The sequence below is a fragment of the Oryzias melastigma genome, linkage group LG8 (assembly GCF_002922805.2).
Source record: "Oryzias melastigma strain HK-1 linkage group LG8, ASM292280v2, whole genome shotgun sequence".
Lineage (NCBI taxonomy): Eukaryota > Metazoa > Chordata > Actinopteri > Beloniformes > Adrianichthyidae > Oryzias > Oryzias melastigma.
Genome location: NC_050519.1, coordinates 21806529 through 21827453, shown reverse-complemented (window position 1 = coordinate 21827453; position 20925 = coordinate 21806529). Strand labels below are relative to the sequence as shown.

The 20925-nt window shown below is 44.4% G+C and overlaps 1 protein-coding gene across 15 annotated transcripts in view; it reads right to left on the bottom strand.

The window, feature by feature from the left end:
• The window catches only part of nfixb (nuclear factor I/Xb), a 196884-nt gene that overhangs the window by 119634 nt on the left and 56325 nt on the right, over positions 1–20925 (bottom strand). For 10 of the 15 annotated variants that reach the window (XM_036213369.1, XM_036213371.1, XM_036213368.1 and 7 more), the window contains one exon: positions 12551–13082. In XM_036213369.1, the coding sequence (XP_036069262.1) occupies positions 12551–13082 (532 nt within the window). The other 5 variants (XM_024271629.2, XM_024271639.2, XM_024271637.2 and 2 more) reach the window with 2 other exon arrangements.

The following is a 20925-nucleotide window of genomic DNA, read 5'->3' as shown; positions in this document are numbered from 1 at the left end:
TTTGAATGAGCTTGGGTTCAGTTAAAATTCTCTCTACAGCAGGTGAAAACTTAAGAGCAGCTTTGATCAACCGCTGTAAGATCCAGACCAAAATGAAGACATCGCATCGGAGTCGGAGGAAGTTCTCTGCCTCTCGGCCAGACTGTGGAGGACATGAACGGCGGCCAAAACCTCTCCCCGTTAGCTCTGATTTATTCACATTTCTCCGCGGTGGAACATTTCTTCCATCCAGGCTACTTTAATGAAGTGTTTACAAAATCAGTTTTTGTTGGCACTGTCATTCCTATTTTTCTCATTAGTGTGGTTTTAGTGGGTGCTGAGGGACTTGACTGCATTTTTTATCTTTTTAAATTAGTTTTCGGATTTTAATTTAGGAAATTCTGTTAGATTGCTGAAAGAATGGATGATTGTGAACATATTTTTGTGACTTTCTTTTGCTTTTTACCTAAAAAATGTTTCAACTTCTTTGTAAATAAATGCTAAAAATGTCCCAAAGCAGCTAATGTTCAATTAGCTGAGAGAATTTGTGTTTTTATAATCATAACAATATGCTGAAAAGTAAGACGCAACTTTATACCAAAACAAATCTAGAGAAAGAAATCCCCCAAATAAAGGAAGGGAAAAAGTGCACTCTTTCAAAAACACCTTTAAGGGGAAAAAAGAGTTTGACCACAAACGCGGTTCTGTGCTCTGAGCTATTTCAAAGAAGAGTTCTGGCCCGACAGACCCACGAGAGCACGAGTGGGATGAAAAGACAAAAGAAAAAAAGGAGTTTTATTCTGGGTAACAACTTCCTTAAGTATGAGTTTGAGGGAAGAACGAGTTTGGTTTGCATTACGGCACAAAAGATATACTGGAAATACTTCATCACACTTTTAAAAACCCATAGAACAGAGTTGGGAGAAAAACCAGAAGCAGTTATTTTTATATATTTCTAAGTTGTCTTTGAGGTTTTCCTTATTTTCAAAGATTGGAAAGTAAATTTGCAGATTTAAACAACAAATCAAAAGTGTTTCTACTGAAGACAGTTCATCAAAACGCAAAAAAAAGAAAAAAAAAATTGCAGTGGAGTGTTTTGGTGCCAAAAAAGCGACCTCAATCGAGATCAATCAAGTTACTGCAAACTATTTGACAAGAGTATAACCATGTGCAGCAGTGCTGCTCCGACATCTTTTTCTGGGCTCATCTGAACTCAAACACTCCATCAGCAGCAGCATTTGTCTCAGCTGTGATGTTTTCTATTACTCCCAGCTAACGGCTCAGAGTGTTTATTATGTTTAGCTAATTTCATAGCAGAAAATTCACAGTTTTTAATACGAAACTTAGTTTCTCTCCATCTCACGGTTAATGAGTGTCTTTTATGACCTTTGAAAACAAAATGTAGCTCTAATGTGAAGGTTTGAAAATCTTTGTGCTTTGGAGCTAAAATGGAGCAATGTTCTTGTGGAACAAACACCTTTGGGAATCATTTTTCTTACTTTTATCACCACAATCCTTTAAATAAAGACTTGATGACTTGATGTTCTGAAAAGAGGACTTTTTACAGGTTTAATTGATCCTTAAAGTCGTTGCAACATGAGGGAAAACATGGATGATATTGAGCAAGAAGCTTGGGTTTATATGTTTTGGAGGGCTTTACAGAGGTGTCGGCAAGCACACCAGATTCATCTAGATTTAGTGGCTAGAGCTGGCTAGAGCTGGCTAGAGCTGGCTGGCTAGCGTAGAAGGCCAGCTCGCTATGCTGTTCGCTGGGCAGCTGGCCTGCGTAGAAGGCTGGCACGCTATGCTAACTACCAGGCGGCTGGCTAGTGTAGAAGGCTAGCTCGCTATACTATCCATAGGGCTGTTGTTAACACATAAGGCTAGCTCGCTATGCTGTCTACCAGGAAGCTGGCTAACACATAAGGCTGGTTTGCTATTCTGTCCACTGAGCAGCTGGCTAACATAAAAGGCTAGCTTCCTATGCTGTCCACTTGACAGCTGGCTAACGTAGAAGGGTAGCTCGCTATGCTGTCCACAAGACAGCTGGCTGGCATATAAGGCTAGCTTGCTATGATGTCCACTGGGCAGCTGGCTAGTATAGAAGGATAGCTCGCTATGCTATCCATAGGGCAGTTGTTAACACATAAGGTTAGCTCGCTATGCTGTCTACCAGGAAGCTGGCTAACACATAAGGCTAGCTTGCTATGCTGTCCACTGGGAAGCTGGTTAGCGTACAAGGCTAGCTCGCTATGCTATCCACTGGGCAGCTGGCTAGCGTAGAAGGCTAGCTCGCTATGCTATCCACCAGGTGGCTGGCTAGCGTAGAAAACTAGCTTGCTATGCTGTCCATTGGGCGGCTGGCTAGTGTAGAGGGCTAGTTCGCTATGCTATCCACTGCGCAGCTGGCTAGCGTAGAAGGTGCTATGATGTGCACCGGGGCGCATTTCTCCTTCAAAATCTACTGGAATTTAAAATGAAAAAGTGAAGAAAAAAATGTAAAAGTTAAATCAAAGAACATAAATACTGGAGCTCCGGCATTGAAGGGTTAACATCGCGTCCAGTTTCAAAGCAACATCACATGTGGATGAGACCGTTGGCATGGAACAACCCCGCCCCTTTCCCATCAGCCATCTGTTTTTAAGCTCTCCAACTAGCTTACAGCCCCTCACAACCCCAACCTCGCATTACTGATACAACAAAAATTATGAGCAAAATTGGAGCTATCCAGCTTTACAGTTTTGATCCAGATTCCAGGAAAACAAAGACGTTCATGGATCTATTTGTCTGCAAGTGGATGATCAGAAATGATCTTTTTCAAAATGCCTTTTTGCATCTACTCCTGGTTTACAAAAAAAATAATGAAAAATACTCAGAAATGCAATTTTAAGATTAATTTTCTTTAATTGTGTCCTCCATTATCAGAGAATGCAACAAGAACATGTTCAAAACACATCTTCATCGCAGTGGGTAACATCACCTCCACGGTCAGGTGACCCCGACCATGGAGGTGGTGTTAGCAGGCCTGCTGGTGATGCTGTTGGGGGTAAATGGAACCTCGTTAAGGCCTGTTTTATGGCGAAGCTAGAAGGGAACGTACAGCAAGACGGAACGAGCAGAAACAGCAATAAAAGAGCAGACGGGGGGGGGTGCTCTCAGAGCCAAAACCGCAGATAAAAATCTAACCACAGAACGAAGGCCAGCTTGCTCTTATTCACTGTCGTCTCATTCGGAGACACGAAGAACAGGACAGAGCAAGTGGCAGAGCGCACTCCCCTCTCCTGCCGCCCCGTCCTCCTTCCTAGATTTACTGCCCCTAAATTGTTTGCCCTCTGCTTTTAACGGCCATCTCTAGATCATCAGCTCTTAAAATAAACACTGGGGCTTGGATTACTTTCTCTATCACCATTCCGCTGGAGCAGAACTGACTCCCCTTCACTCTCTCCGGCCGGCTGGAGGAGAGCCTGTCATTAAAGCTGAGCAGCAGAAGAATGGAAACTCAAGTGGGGCTGGAAGGCATGGTGGTCCGGGTCTAATAATATACCAATCAAAAGCTGCCATGGAGAGGGAGGATGAGAGATTTAGGGGACGTTCAAATACCAAAGAATAATTAGGATATTCAGCACCTTTGAATCGCTTGCAGGTTTCTTTCTCCCGGGAGTCACATCATTTAAAACTCCAGGTTTTGGCTTTTTCCATGTTTGCGGTGACAGATTGCACCAAGTCAAGGAGGGGAGGGGTTTGCCTCCCATCTCTCTCCCAGAGTTCCCAGCTGGGTCGCATCAGCGTTGAGGATTTCTGCCTGCAACGTCGGCCCTTCATCTCTGAAACAAACCGCCGGCAGGATTCAGGTGCGGCGAGGGGGGAGGGGGGAGCTCAGGTGCAGGCTGAATCCAGCGAGGACCCTCATGTGTTCCTCTGCACACCGCGTTTGTTGTCACTCCGCCCGCTGCTGCGCCGCACATGAGCGCATGCACGCACTCGGCCTGACAGCACGCACTTGAAAGCGTTCTTCGCACTCTTCACCTCCGAGGATCACGCCGCCAACGGGGGACGCTGCTCTGATCTTTGCACGCAGAAAAAGCCCCCCCCCCACACACACACACACACACCCCCACACACACACACACAAGGCATCACTCGCCATCAGCTGGGCCAAGTCTAATAAAAGACACCGTCTTTTCCAGTTATTGCTTCTTAAGAACTCGATCTGAAAAAAACTCAAATGATGCTGATCAGAAGCTACACTCTCAGAGAGTTAACCCGCTTTTTATCCACCGTAAAGTTAAACGAGTCTGATTGATCTTTGCCAAAGAGATGCCAAAAGATGTGTAAGAGAAGATACCTGCGCCGTGTGTGGAAGGACAGATCAAAGCGTCTGAAGATGCAGCTGTGAAGCACTCGTTCTCCACTTCCTTTGTTAAAGAAGTGGAGAACGAGTGGCTCTGTTGATTCCCAGCCAGGATCAGTGAGATTTCAGCAGCAACTGATGGAAAAAAAATATATAAAGTCCCCCTCCCAGGAAAATCCTGTTTTTAGAGTCTTTAACATGTCTGTGCGTCATTTTTAAGAGAACAAATATGATAAGAAATAATTTAGTTTTTTCATTTCCGAGTATTTCTCCTTTTAAATCAATCAAACTGTCTTGGACAGACTCTGTTTGAATGAATGATCTTCTTTCCATCAACAGCTCTGCTGCACATGCACTAAACCCTCATCTGTTCCTAGTGTCTAGTTCAGGTTCTGGAGAAGAGAAGATGGTATCTTCACATTGACTGCAGTCAAATGAGCCGCCGTTCACATTTCTGTGGTCAAATCAGCATCACTGGATTTTTGGTGTGAGTTTCATCCAATACTTACGGTAGCAGGACTGAGAACGCTGGAAAATCTCCACCAGACTCCACGGAGCTTCTTGATGTGACCACGGAAATGTGAACGGCGGCTCATTTGACCGCAGTTGGAAAGGATTGTAAATCAATGAAAGAGCATTTTGATGTTAGCTTTGATTATTTTATCAAGAACTCTGAGAAACCAATGATTGAATGTATTGATCACAGTCAATAAACATTGGAGAATTAGCTAAAAGAGTCTTTGGTGAACTGGAAGGAGAAAGAATCAGGATTTTGGAGGAAGTTCTGTCCATGAAGATCTTCACTTCCTCGTCCCAGCTGACATCCGGATCAGAACCATACGGCTGGACATTACTGATATTGATGGATGTTTTTATGTAGCAGCGGTGAAGATTTATGCTAGAGAGACACAGAGCTGTTATAATAAGACAGAAGGATCCGAGGTGGAGCACCAAAAGCCACGCCCTCTCAGAGGAGATTTTGGAAACAGAAACTTCTGATCAACATGAAAAATAGATTTTTAAGACATTTAGGTTGTGGGATTTTGGTTAAAAACTTCACATTCATAATTAAAACACTACTAGGAATGTTTTTTAAAATTAAAAGAATTGAGAAAATTTTGAGAAACCATGTAACACTGTATGATAATAACAATATTTCACATATACATTTTACAGTTTGTGAAATCTATAAGATTAAAAAAATATATTAAAAACATAGTAGATTAGTAGATTGTTTCTAAACAAATGTGTCTAAATGTTTAAACCGTGTAAACTCAAAATTGAATTGAATCGAATTGAATGGATCGAAAGAATTGAAAAAAAAAGGAATGGAAACAATCCAGGCTCTGTTGAATTGAAATGAATTTTTTCTGGAAATTATTAAGGATGCCCAGCCCTACTCTACAGCTCAAAAAATGTGCAATCACCAGCAGGTTGTTTAGATTTAAATGTTTTTTTTTACTATCATAGTATCAACAAATTATTTGCACTGAAAATGATGCAACTGCTTTTAGCTGCAATTCATATATATATATATATATATAAAATATATTCGTGGGCGACAGTGGCTCAGGCGGTAGATGATTGAAGGATAGGCGGTTCGATTCTGGCTCCCCCCAGCCAAATGTCGTTGTGTCCTTGGACAAGACACTTAACCCTCCTTGCCTCCAGTGTGGCTCCACTGGTGTGTGAATGCATATGAATGCTCCGGTGATGGTCAGAGGGGCCGTAGGCGCGTACTGGCAGCCACGCCTCTGTCAGCCTGCCCCAGGGCAGCTGTGGCTACAGTAGTAGCTTACCGTCACCAAGTATGAATGAGGTGTGAATGAATAATGGATACACAATGTAAGCGCTTTGAGCATCTGGAAAAGCGCAGATAAAATCTAATCCATTATTATTAGTATTATTATTATATAGATATAAACTCAAATACAAACATGCTGATAACAGGGAGAGATTCACCAAAAATCCCTTCAAGAGATTACATTTAATATTAAGTAAATACTAAATTATATTTAAAAAAATCACCTGAAAACATAAATGTATGGACTATTCTTGTTATATATCATTGACATTCAAACTGCAGTGCTCTCATGAATCAAAGAGGTGGGGCGGAGGGGTTCAGCACAACACCCGGTTGCAGTGTTTTGTTTAACACCCACTGCTAAAACACAGGGGATTTAATTCTGTCATTATATTAAAAAAACGTTTTTTTATGAACGTCCTACAAAATCATTTTGTTGTATTTATACGCCACGTCTCAAAGTCCGGTCAGTAAAATATTGTCCGACAGTAAACTAGTCTGTGAAGGCATCGAGGCTACAAACGGAAAGCTTGTTAGCATTAGTATCTTGCTAATGCTACATCACGATCAGCAAATCAACACTTTTTTAAACGTTCTGTTGCTGCTATAAGTCCAGAGGTTCGTCTTTCAGTTCTGAATGGCTCCCGATAAAAAAATCACCAAATGTTCCGCTGCTTCTCCAGCTGAAACTAAACATTACTCATGATTAGCGGAAGTGACCGCGGGGGTGTTGGAGCCTTCAAAATAAAAGTCTATTGCGATAGACTCATTCTTCTATGAAGAAAAACTTCTATTGCGATATATATCGCTTTATCGCCCAGCCCTAATTGGAACAATCTTCTTTGTCTTTACATTCCCCTACAACACTCATCTAATTTTGTATTTTGAACTTTGTGAACTGTCGTTTGAGAAAAAGGTGAATACTGAGAATCAGTATGTAACTGGAACAGAGGAATTCCTCAAAAATGAGAAGTTTCATCTCAATCCTTTAAATTTAAATGTTTAAATAAAACAAAATTAAGTCAAACTCTCGTGTTATGTATTTTATACCCTAAAACAGGGGTATTCAAATCCAGGCCTCGAGGGCCGGTGTCCTACATTTTTTCCAACCAACCTTCCATTGAAGCTCCTTATTGGCTGCTAATTTCCAGGATCATGTATGTTTAGCCAATAAGGAGCTTCAATGGAAGGTTGGTTGGAAAACATGTAGGACACCGGCCCTCGAGGCCTGGATTTGAATACCCCTGCCCTAAAAGGTTGGATTCTGGGGTTTATTCTGCTCCAAAAACAGCAGTGAGAAATGCTACAGTTAGAGTTAATAAAGACCCAAGTGTGAATATGTTTTCGATTGCAGCCTCATCTGCTTCAGCAGTTACACAAACATCACCATGAAAAGGCCAAAAAATGGACAAAAGAAGACGTTTTAGATCCGTCGTTCTTTCTAAATGACTGGATTCTTTGTGCTGGACGGACGCCGCGACCCCGCTGTACATGTGTCTGCTTATGCATCAGCGTGGGCGCGGGGACGCTTTGTACACAGTGGAAGGGGATTCCTACAGCCCACTGTGCTCTGGCGGCGGACACGAGCGCCGCGGAGGAAACGGCCCAGCGCCGCAGCGGCCAACTCTGGCTGGAAATCACCCAGCGAAGGTACGGCGAGACAGAAAAACAAAGCAGAGTGGCCATGGCAACCCCATTCATCCGCTCGTCTGGACGGCTGTGCTAATGCAGGGCGGGCTGTTCCTTTTAAATTTGACACTGGGCTTGCCCCAAGATATGAAAAGATGTTTTTTGTCTTGAATCTCCTCCATTTTTTCAAGAAATGCGTCCAAGCTGCCAATAGGAATTCAGATGAGGCAGGAATTACAGGCGGGAGAATTTCATGTGTAAGGAGAACGTGACAGTCCAAAATCAGGCCTTCCCTTCCAAACGCAAACAGACGGAGGAGGGAGAGTCAGGTGAAGCTCCTCCTCCCGAAACGCAGGAATGATCGCTCAGATCAGTGAAGGCATGTCAGAGACAGCTTTCTGATGGACGGAAAACAGACATTTTGAGAGATTCAATGTCCAGCATCACCTTTTAACACTGGAGCTCCAGTAATTACATTCTTTTGATTAACTTTAATTTTGAAATTGTTAACACGATCAATGTCATTCCAGTAGATTTGGAAGGAGAAAAGCACCGCAGTCATTTAGCACCGCTTTTCTCCTTCCAAATCTACTGGAATGACATTGATCGTGTCAACGGTTGAAAATTTACAGTCTCAAACTTGAACTCGTTTACAAACAGTTGATGGACAGTTTGTGTATCAAAGTAACAAAGTAATAAAGTAAAAGCCTGTTGTTGTGTGTTTGGAACATGTTTTCCGGTAAATTCCCTTCTTCCAGCCACTGTGAATTCCTCTTCATCTCCCATCTGAGCACCACATTTGCAGCTCAGCTGCTCCGAGACGTGGCAAGTTTATTTATTTACCCATTTTCTGTTAATTAGAGCATTTGCACCGACAACACGGAAGTGGTCGCATTAGCGCCTCGTTTACACCCACATATCTCCCTCTCCTCCCTCCCCGGACTGCGTGCCTCCTCTTCGGATGCGGAGCGAAAAGAAGCGTTTTCACTGATGATAATGAAAAAAAAAAAATCAGACACCCAGGTGCACCAACAGAAAAAAAAAAGTTGAAAGCTGCCAGCATCTCTGAACTCCGTGACTCCGTGGCGTCTAAATGGAAAAGTTAACCGAACGAGTTAGACGGAATTAAAAGAGACAGAAGAGCCTATTAGGATAACTAGAAGTGAATGCGTGCAGCATCCAGTGGGAGCAGGACCCCCCACCTCTCCAGCCCCATATATTCACTCTGTTATTTCAAGGGACAAAGGAGGGGCTCTTGAGGCCATGGGTGATCCATGAAAGGAAGAAAGGAGCCCTGCTCCTGGTCCGGCCTGAATGGGGGCCTTTCACACTTAGAGAGGCCTGTTTACTCTCCCTCAATAATGCCTCTAATTTTCTGATCATTATTGAGTAATTCCACCCACCCCCACACCCGGCGTTTACCGCTCGCTCCCATCACTCACAGCATCTTTTAGTGTGGGGGGGGGGTTGGAGTAATGAACAATACTTCATTTCCTCCATCAACCTTTAATCCCTACAAAGTTTTTCAGGCTAGAAAGGAATTGTGGGCATGTTTTTTTTTATCTTTCTCCATATGCGCTCTGATATCCTCCATTTTGTTTTAGACAGAAATTCCAACCGAAACGTTTCGAAATAATTTAGCAGACCTAAAAAAGAAAACCAGGGAGACACACGCAGGAATATGGTTTCATTCGGCGGCGGAACGTCGGGATGTACGGCTGGAAAATGTGAAAATGAGAGAAAAAGGATGAGAAGGAGAAGTTGGCAGCGACTGTGTGTGGATTTGAAAAGCTGGCACCTTTCAAACAGAGCTGCGGGTTTGGGTGCCAAATGCTGCCAACCAGCCCCACCAGCCTGAATGAGCGCCCTCCCTCCGCCTTTGTTTTCAGCGTGATATTCCGCATTATTTTCACTCTACGCTTTTCTTTTCCGTTTTTTATCAACGCTCCGAATCGTCTGGACAGCTAGAGATGACAATAATGTGGATGCAGAGAAAAAAAAGTCAAAAATATGACATTTTGGAGGGTTATTTTGATTAAAAATTAGGTGTTTTTTGGGATTTATGTCCAATTTTCCTTATTGAAAGAGCTGTCCCAATTCCAGGGCACGCTCTGCTCCAGCGGACCGCGGGGAACAAGGCGTTCCGATCGGGAAACAGCCCAGAAAGGACCGGTCTCCTCTCTGCCTGAAGCCAAGCCGCCCCTCCTGCACCGGGATACGTATGTTTTCAGCGGACGGGCAGATTTCCGAGCTGGCGCCGGCTCACAGCGAGCCAAGGAGCGGTCCTGCCGCTGTGCTCGCCGACACAAAGTCCAGTTTCATTCAAAGTCAAACTGAGTGGAAGCAGGAGTGTTTATTATTGCTGCAATCACTGACTTCATTTCTTCAGAAAAATAAATTTCCTGAAGGATAATTAAAAAAGTGGACTAAATTGAGCATTTCTTTATTGATCTTAATTACTCCAATAATTAAAAATCACATACAGTGAAATTAGACAATAAAGCAGCAGCACTTTCTTGACTCCAGAACAGAATTCAATCACTTTCTGCTTCTTTTTTCCAGCATTATTCACTAAACTGGATAATTACAGTGAATTTTAAGCAGGCTGGAAGCGAACCAAGGCTGGAGGAAGCTCGGCAGCTGGATCTATGGAGCGCTGGAAAGTTGGGAGTGAAAGTGGTCAGACGCCACGGGGTCAAAGGTGGAAAGAAAAATGCATCAAAATCATTTTACCTGCCGTCCTACTTTTATTTTAGTGTCGGAGCAGCTTCTCCCAATCTGGAATTTCTGCTCCCGAACCGCCAGATCTGCATGCTAAAATAACACTTGGAAAAAAACAACAAATCCAGCTCTGTCCTTTTTCCTTTCTTCCCCATTATATAACCACACATCTGATAGCGTTCCCCCTTTGAAGCTCAGGATATTGGACAAAGCAGATAAGATGTGTTTGATGGATTAGTGTGACGTGAAGGCGTTAAGTCCGCCGCTCTGTTTCCAATTCCTCCCTTTGTTTGTCCCTTTTAAAAGAGACTCTTTGGGTCATTTGTGATGCCGAGACAAAGACAAAATGAACATCTCGGCCTGCTGTAAGCGGCGTGGAGATACGGTGGCTTGTCGGCCTGAGAGAGAGAGAGAGAGCAAATATTGAGGCTCTCAGAGACGTCCTTCTAGCATAACAGAAGGAGTAATGAAAGCCGTATGAGGCGGCCCGCGCTCCAAACATGACTAATGCTGGAGCCGCGCGGCTCCGCCGGGGCTTTGGAAAGCATGACTCCAGCCGGGGTCTCTGGGAGGGACGCGGGGGGATGAGATCACCCGAGCTCTGCTCCGCTACCCCAGAGCCGGGACACCGTCCCGACAGAACCGGCCGGGAGAAAAGGGTTCGGATCAGGAGCGGAACTGGATGAAAGCGGAGTCCCATACAGCATGGATGAAGGGGGGGGGGGGATCTCCTGGTCTGTCACTTGAAAGCAGAGCTTCACAAAAAGCTGCTTCCTGGGACTGTGGAGCTAAGAATAACCCCCCTCCCTCTATAAACTCTGCTTAACCCCAGAATCACTCCTTTTTAGTCAAATCAGCTGCTTCAATTGAGCAAAGGAGATCCTAAAGACCAGCTCCGTGACCCTGAGGTAGAGCGTCCACCCTGAGTTCAAATCTGCAACCGAGACCCCCCCCCTTGACCCTCAGCATTAAAGGGTTGGATTTAGGGGTTAAACGGTTCCCGAGTGCGGCTGTGTCTGCAGCTCACCACTCCCACCACTCGATTGCAGCCTCATCTGCTTCAGCAGTTACACAAACATCACCATGAAAAGGCCAAAAAATGGACAAAAGAAGACGTTTTAGATCCGTCCACCACTCAGATACAGAGAATTATTTCACACACTTGGGACTTAACTCCTTTTCCAGCTATAAAAAATATATTCACCCGTGTTTCTGCTTTTAAGTAAATGCTACATTTAGGTAATTAGGTAGCTAGTTTGGTTTGTTGCATGTTTGAGACAACAGCCTTTAAGGGGTTCAATCTTGGGGAGTTTTTGGGGCACAAACATTAGTCAAAACACAGACAGAAAAGAAAAGAAAAACATGGATTCTGGTGTTTCCTTTTAAGATCTGGAGCTAAATCTGAACTAAAGTCCAGATCTGAGCAGAAGAAGTTGAGATTTGGAGGATAAAAGCCAGAATCCCGACCATGCCAGCTCCCGGTGATCAATAATGGATCAATATGAAGGAGAAAAGAACCCCACATTGGAATTAATAATGATAATTGATGCGAATCCTGTTTTAAAGTGCATGACGATTATTTTGTGCTGCTGTTTCTGTTTCAGGAGAACAATCAAAAACACACGTGTGTGAGCGGCGAGGGGTCAGCTGGGGTGTTTGCTTGTGTGTGTGTGGCCGCAGACGGGCCGCCTCCTGAACTACCTGGGATCAGGCCAGCTGTCGCTGCGACCGGCGCCGCCGCCGTGCGCACGCAGACGCACGCCGCGCCGCCTCCTGACAGGCTGAGGGGGGGGAGGATTACGGACATATGACAAAAGTGTCTCTCCGCGTGCGCGCAGATAAACAGGTCTGCAGATGCTTTTGTTTACCGACGGCGCCGCGGAACATGCGCATTTGGATTTGCACAAATTTGCACACAAATGCTTGAGCAAATGCGCCGGCGTCTCTGGGTAAACACGGGTTTTAAGCCGCGCTGTCAAACTCTCAGTATGTCTTTGAATCAGGCAGGAACACGCCGGCCGGCTCTTTGAATCCTCTGAATTCTGTGAGTGGGGAGTGCAGCGTACCTGGCGTGTGGACGAAGTAGGCAAGGTAGAGATCCAGCTCTTTGACCGTCACCCCGATGTGATGCGGCTGCACGCACAGGCCGTGGTTGGAGCACTGGGGCGACTTGACCAGCCGCTCCCCGTCCGTGCTCTCCAGGGGGCTGCCCTTAAACAGGATGACCATCACCAGGTCCAGCCGCCACACCTTGTCCGCCTGGCGGAGGCAGTCGATGCGGCGGATCTTGCCCTTCTGGTCGGGGTTGGACAGCACGCAGCAGGGGGGCTTCTTGCCCGTGATGGTGAGCACAAAGTCCTCGCGGAACTCGGGCCGGATGTCCTTGCGGAGCTTGGCCAGCAGGCGCGAGGCCCACTTCTGCTTGATCTCTGGCTTCTCTCCCAGGAGTTCATCCTTCACGGCGCGCTCTTCATCCTTGGTCATCCTCTTCTCGTGCTTCTTGAAGTACTTGCGTTTGCGGGCCTGCAGGTTGAACCAGGTGTAGGAGAAGGCACGCACATGGGGGAGGAGGGCCTCAATGAAGGGGTGAAATTCATCCTGAGGAAACACAGGGCGAAAAAGGCTTTTAATTTGAAATCAAATCAACCAAATCCAAATTAAATTATTGAATTAAATGAAACAAAAATGATAGAAAATGTAGTAAATAATTGAAATATCTGGTTTAAAAATAAAAAAACATGCAGGAAAAAAAAGAAAAAAAATCAAAGTAAAAGAAAAAACATTTTAAAATAGACAATTTATCACATAAAAGTAAATAAAAATACTCAATAATAATAATAATAATAATAAAAAGAACTAAGTCAAGTTGCGCTCCCGCTTCTCTTCTGCAAAAAAAATACCACAAGTGATCCGAACCGGGCCGGGATACCTTCACTACATATCTCTGGGCGACAAAGCCCAGATCTCGCCACAGCGCTCCTGTGCCAGGGTTGCCACACATCGGTCTCTCAGCCCCGCCAAGCTTTGCCGCCACAAGACCACTGCTGAAATGCGCCGCTAAGAGATCAGCCATACCATTTCCTATGTCTGTGCGCTACGGTGGCGCGCGGGAGCTCCAACCAGACTCACATTTCCACAACACACTGAAGGCAGGCACAAATCACCACAGAAAAGCACACTGCAAGAGGAAGACAGACGGCCTGGTAGTTACCATTTTGCACTCTCATCATAAATTTGGCACAGCGTTTAAAGAAGTGGAAAAAAATCTCCTGCACCAGTTTTTTTTCCTCGCGCGCTCCCCAATGTAAAGCAAGTGCTGGTTTGGCACAGAGTGGAGATGAAAAAAATGAGTGAGAGCAGGAAAAATAATTAGCAGAACGCGCAATTACGCACAGCCAAAGTTTTTTTTTCTTTTTGTTCTCTTATTTTGGATTAAGCCATAGGTTGCAAAAATGAGGAAAATGGAATAAAAATGTAATTATGTCAGAAAAAAGTTCAAAATTGTTGGCAAAATGCACTTTTAAAAAATCCTTTGCGCTTTGCAAATAAAAAATAAAAAAAAATGTTTGATTCTTGCAGGAAAAAAATCCTTGGCAAAATGTAATTAGTGGTGGTGTGTGTTCTGATCCCCGGGCCTGGCGCAAGACTCACACACGCACACTGAAGCACGCACACACACATACACACACTCACACACACACAGATGGGGGGCCAGGGAGAGCAGAGCGCAAAAAAGGGAAAAAAAATCGAGCCGAATCAATGTTGGACGCGCGCACAGGACCGCTGGCAAAGCCGACTGCCGCGGCTCTTCCCCCCCTTTTTCTCTCCAACTCTCCCTCTCTTTCTTCCTCTTTCTGCGTGTCGCTGGCCGTCTCTCGTCCTCTCCGCGTTCTTTCCCCCAACCATCGCTTGAGCCTCTGCCAGCAGCGGGGTAGGCCCACCTATTTGGCAGCGAGACGCGCGCAGCCCAGCCAATGCGTTCGCTTCAAGAGCTGAAAGGGAGGGGGTGGGGGGAGGAGAGGGCTGGGAAGGAGAGAGAGAGAGAGATGGACGGGTGGAGGTGGGGAGGGGAGCAGGTGGGGTTGCAGGAGAGCGCGCAGCCTCGTCTGACGCTGCGCAATTTGCCAAATCGACAAGTTTCCACCCTGACATGGAGTCAAAGTTCAGATGGGTAGGGGTGGGGGTGGGGGGTGGGAGCAAGTCTTCTTCTGCCCCACCCCCCACCCTGCTCCTCTAATGCCACCTTGGCAGAGGATGGCAAAGTGACGCGCAGCTCCAGGGTCCCTCCAGACCCCGCCGCCACCCCGCAGCTGCTCGCGGGCTCACCGCGCAGACAAAGAGGGAGATCCGAACCCAGGCAGCCCCTCTGTCGCGGCGCACACGCGCGTGAATGACGTGGGGGCGGCAGACATGAAAGGGAGCCGCGTGACTGTGAAAATGAAATAAAAATATCGTCTGCCACAGAGCGCAAAAGTCACAAATCCAAACTTTCCATTTGAAAATAAACTTCTTTAAAGTTTTTTTTCCACAGATGATTAAATTCTGGCGCAAAAATCAAATCCTGCAGTTCATAAATGTCTCTTGATTTGCCCTAAAATATTAATTTGAGCAAAAATGTGTCTCAGGGACATCCGCGCACCTCATCCAAAACGGTGCGCTCTCTGCGCGCGCGGAGAGGCTCCGTGGCTGCTGGGGCGCGCGTTTTTCGTGCGTGGACCCGCACCTGCAGAAACTCAGCGCAAAGCAGGAGACGGTAACTGGCACTTGAATGTGATTCCGCGCGTCTGCGCCTTTCAAAGTGAATTAAAGCTGCGCGCGGTGACCCTGCCAAAATGCAAATCCGCCGCCATTCAGACGTCAGTAGAATTCGACTGCGAGGAGGTTTCAGTCATTTTCCTTAGCCATGCTGTTTGCCTTCCACAAATAAACAAAAAATAAAAGTCACAAATTTATTTCCACCGCCAACTCTGGAAGAGCCTTCACCTCCGCTCTGCTGCGCCACTTTACGCACGGATGGAAGATTCAGAAATATAGGCTGCATGCTTATTTGGGTTATGGAAGCGCCATAAAGCCTCGGAGATAATCTACTTATTTACCTGCAAATTCAATTAAAGACCAAACGGCCTTCAGCTTTAATTGGACTTTATTATCAATAAACCACAAAAAGATTCCCGCCTCTTGCGTCCATCCACCCAGAAAGCGCAGAACAGTTTATTAATATAAAAAAATAAAAAAACAATTCCTTCGCGAGTTTTCCCCACTAATAGACGGATATCCGTGCAATTAAAGTCATGGATTCTTTTCAAACCATCTCTGGCGTCTCCTCCAAAAACAAGAGGAATGCACCGCGCAGGCCCCGTTCAGAAGCGCGGGAAGGCTCATCCAAAGCAATTAAAAAAGGAGCCATCGCCGTGGATGCTCCTTCCTCTCCTCTCTCAGGGCACTTGAAATATCAGAGATGAGAAAAAGAGGAGCTGGCCTCTGCCAGCACGATTTAAAAAAACAGCATCTAATAATCACGGAAGCCGAGATGCGGTTTCCCAGCCCGCAGGCCCCGCACGCCCCCACATCCCCCAAAAAGCACCATCACCTTCTCTGGACACGAAATAGGCACGCGGGCTAAAGCAGCAAAAGTTCATTGAAAAATAAAAACATATAAATATTTTTTAATTATTGGCATATTTCTTATTTTGTGATTCTCTACCCGTCTGACAAATGTTCAGGGTCTGCCAACTTCAGATGAACTTCAGCCAGAAGAGGCCGAAAAAGAAAAAAGAAACTTCACCTCCACTGCAAACAGTACTAAGGCAGCTTCAACCAATGCAAAAACATTTGTATGTCTAAAAAGTCAGCAAAGCTAAAACAAAAATATATAGTTTTTCACATGTATTAATATTATGAATGGTATAAAATGTCTAAAACTGTCATTATTTTTTATTGAAAAATTAATTTTAACATTTTGGAAATTTTGAAAAGATGCTGAATTCTTTAACAAAAGGGGGTATGGATGCGTCTAATCACTGGAATCCTAATAATTCTTAAAAAAAAGGTAGGTATCCTAATCAAAATGATCTAAATTATATTACAAAAGGAGGGATGGATGTGTCTAATCACTGTAATCATCTGAATTATTTAAGAAAAAGGAGGTTTGGATGGATCTAATCACTGGACTCATAATTATTTTTAAAAAGTTGGTATGTCTAATCACTAAAATGATCTAAATTCTTTAACAAAAGTGTGAATGGATGTTTCTCATCACCGGAATCAAATGAATTCTTTTCAAAATAAAGGAGGTATGGATGTGTTTCATGCTAGATATGTGTCAAATCTTTAACAAAAGTATGTATGGATGTGTCTATCCACTGGAATTATCTGACTTATTTTGCAAAAGTAGGTTTGGATTCACTGGAATCATAACAAGTCTTTTCAAAAGTAGGTATGTCTAATCAGAAAAATGATCAAAATAATTTAACATAAGGGCATATCGATGTGTCTAATCACTGGAATTATCTGAACTATTTAGCAAAAGTGGGTTTGGATTGGTCTAACCACTGGAATCATAACAATTATTTCAAAAAGTAGGCATGTCTAATCAGAAAAATGATCTAAATTACTTAACAAAAGGGGATGTAGAAGTGTCTAATAACTGAAATCATACTTAATCTTAAAAAAGGTAAATATGGATCTGTCTAATCACTAGAATCACCAGAACCAATTAACAGAAGTTGTTATAGATGTGTCTAATCACTGGAATGGCTGGAAACCTTTAGCAAAATGGCATATAGATGTGTCTAATCACATGAATCATACTATACCTTTAAAAAAGTAGGTATTGATGTGTCTAACCATTGGAATCATACTAAATCTTTAAAGAAGGTAAATATGGATCTGTCTAATCACTAGAATCGCCAGAACCAACTAACAGAAGTTGGTATAGATGTGTCTAATCACTGGGATTATACTAAATCTTAAAAAAAAGGTAGATATGGATGTGTCTAATCACTGGAATCACTGTAAACCTTTAACAAAATGGTATATAGATGTGTCTAATCACTTGAATCATACTAAATCTTAAAAAAGTAGGTATGGATGTGTCTAATCACTGCAATCGCTGGAATCAATTAACAGAAGTTGGTATAGATGTGTCTGGAATCATACTAAATCTTAAAAAAAAGTAGGTATGGATGTGTCTAATGAGTAGATTTGCTGGAATCATTTTATTAAAGGTCATATAGATGTGTCTAATCCCTGGAATGCTCTGCTTCCGTCCGTCATCTTGACATCACAGAGGTAAGGTTGTACTGAAGTCCACATCTTCCAGCCAACCAAAGATTTGGCACAAAGAACATATTCTTGCTCCCTAAAATCCCCCCTCTGGATCTTGTGCGTTCTGTGATGCTATAGTGATTCATCAGAACAATTTCATGCTTCCAAACGCACAGAAAATGAACATGACGTCATTCGGGTAAAGACGAAAACAACAACAACAAAGTGGCAGAAAGAAACTTTCTGGCTGGGTGACCCGGCAGCAGGCCTCTCCGTCCTGTGGCACCTGACCTCCCTGCATCTCATTAGGCCAATTAAACCAATGGTCCACGTAACCCAAGGGCCTCCCAGCTGCCGGGGGCCCCGTCATTAGTGCAGCCCTGAGCTGGTGGGGCTCGCGTGCGTCCTCCTCCTGCTCAGCTGAGTGTGGCCGACCCCACACGGAGCCCTGACACCGGCCCCCTCCACAGACCGCTGACAGACAGCCAAGGCGGGAGGTCAGGAGGGCTCAGAGGTGATGCAGCAGACCTGTGTGGGTGAGGCGGAGCCTCAGTCGGCATCTGCATTCTTCTGCTCTATGATCTTTTATTGGGTTCATATAAATTCTGCGCCAAAGCTTACAGAGAACTTTTTGTGTCACGACTTTAGTCTGAAGTTATCCAAGTGAGCACGGACAAGCCCCCATTTGAGTATTTCATAGTTTTAGTCACTTTGGGAGAAATTTTGGTTTATTTAAGAGTGAAAAGCTAATCTCTCGTTACTGTTTTACCTTCTATCTAACATGCTGCTCTGTAACATGCAGGTGTGTGGCCCCAAGAAGAAAAAACACAAGATCCAGAGGAAGCCACTGCGGTTCCACATCAATCTGGAAAGAGTTATGAAAGAACGCCCAAACAATTTCCAGTCAATGAAAAAGACTTTTCACAAGTGGAAGGACGGCCGCCAATCATCCAAGAAGTGGCTGCTTCTGCGAATTCTCTCCAAGGTCAGACAGACAGCAGCGCTCAGAGAAGCAGCAGCAGAGAAGATTCATCAAAGAATCTGCAAACCCCGGTCACTGAGCACGTCAACGCACGTCAACGCACAGGTTAGATTCTAAACCTGAGAGGTTTTTATGCAACGCAAACTAAGAAAAGTCTTCCTGAATATTAGATATTGGCAGTGTATCTGCGTGAATACACTTGGACACAGTTTCTAGTGTGAAATAAGTTGTTTTATCCCATCATGCATCACTGCTGCTTTACAAAATGAAAGTTTGTTGTCCATCATTGGGATTTGAAATAATCCCCATACAACCGTGGAGCTGCTGATGCAGTGATGCTTTTAAAGCAGGGGTCTCAAACTGACGGCCCGCGGGCCATTTGTGTCCTCCAAGTTAATATTTTGTGGCCCCCGCCTTAATATAAAAGCTCAATGTGGGCGGCCGTGGTGCAGTGGTAGGGCGGTCGACTCCTGATCGGAAACGAGAAGGTTCGACTCCCGCCTTGCCCGCCCATGTGTCGAAGTGTCCTTGACAAGGCAAGACACTGAACCCCGAATTGCCTCTGGTGGGAGGTTGGCGCCAGTGTTCGGCAGCGAGCCACCACCAGTGTGTGAATGTGTGTGTGAATGGGTGAATGGGTCTGTGACTGTGAAGCGCTTTGGGCCCTCGGACGAGGGTAGAAAGGGCTATACAAGTATACGCTATTTATCATTTCAATGTCTACTTAGAAATATCTTCTGCATTCGATGATAGTTTTGTATTTGCTTTGTGCTTAAAACTTTGCCTTTGCTATTGTTGTTTGATCTGGTCGTCAGAAAAGTCCTTAGCAACGTTTGCTAGCGTCATTAGCGCCTGGTGTAACACAGGACACGCAGAAGATATTGCTTAGTAGTACATAGACATGAACAAATTTTCAATAAACTTGTTCAGTAGACATAGACAATGGACTAAAGATATAGAGTGTGGACATAAAAAACATATTTTTGGTACAGATAGAACCCCATACAGCTCAGCCTCAACCAGATTCTGTCTTCAGTTTCCCCAAGGTAAATTAAGTTGGAGAACCCTGGTTTAAAGGCCATGAAGGCAAAGCAGAACTTTATTGCCACAACTTATTTGCTGAAATGTTCACATGTTCTCCTTGACACCGTGGTGCAAAAGTAGAGCTGTCAATCTCTGATTGGAAGATCAGTTTCTGTCTTACCCATGTGCCAAAGAAGACACTGAACCCCACATGGCTCTCGCTGGTTGTAGGTTGTGTAAGCCGCCCCCCTTCCCGTTCACCTATAGCCGACAGATATCTGTTTACACTCTCTCCCACTAGCTTACAGCCCCTCACACCCCCAACCTAATATTAGCGATGTAACAGAAATGGCGACCAATATCGGAGCTAATCCAGATTTAAACTCAGACGAGGAAAGCAAAGACGTTCATGGATCTATTTGTGGATGCATCAGAATGGTGAAATTTCCTACATCACAAATACAATCTTTTCTCAAAAGATTTTCTCATTGCTCCTGATTCACGATTTGGCTAAAGAAATAGTCAGAGATGCAACTTCAAAGGGTAGCCAAACACTAAATCAAAATTTCTTAACTGTTGAGCTCCATGAATGGGTCTTTAAAAGGGCTGTTTGTATAAAAAAGTAATATATTGAAAAACAGTCTGTGTGCTGCCCCCTACAGGTTGAACCGAGGTATTACAGTTGAGATGTTTTGTGATTGGTCAACTGGTGTAAGTTGCATATTGTTTCAGAAGTTTCACGTCATCATGCTGTTAGCTACCGTATATAAGCCCCGCCCATCTTTGATTCTGTAACGGTCGGTCGTAAACGTGTTAGCTTTAGCATGGCTTGTAGCAGGTTGTCAAAAATCCATAACTTTCCCGTGGACTTGGGAGATAGACAACAGTGGCTTAATGTAATTGTCATTGAATCCAGCAAACTCTGTCCTGGTTATGGATTTGCAATGAACATTTCATTCGGGATTGTTAGCTTTTACGTTAGCTTTTAATAGCTTATCATGCTAGCGTCATTTTACCACTGAGACACGGCTCCCCTTCTGTGAAGGTGGAGAAGGTGGAGGAGAAAAATCCTGTACACAAAGTTCTGTGGAGATACTGGCATCACTCGGTAAGAGTGACTACGTTACCTCAAGCTAACCTCACTGTCTCAAATCCAAACCACCCCTCCCC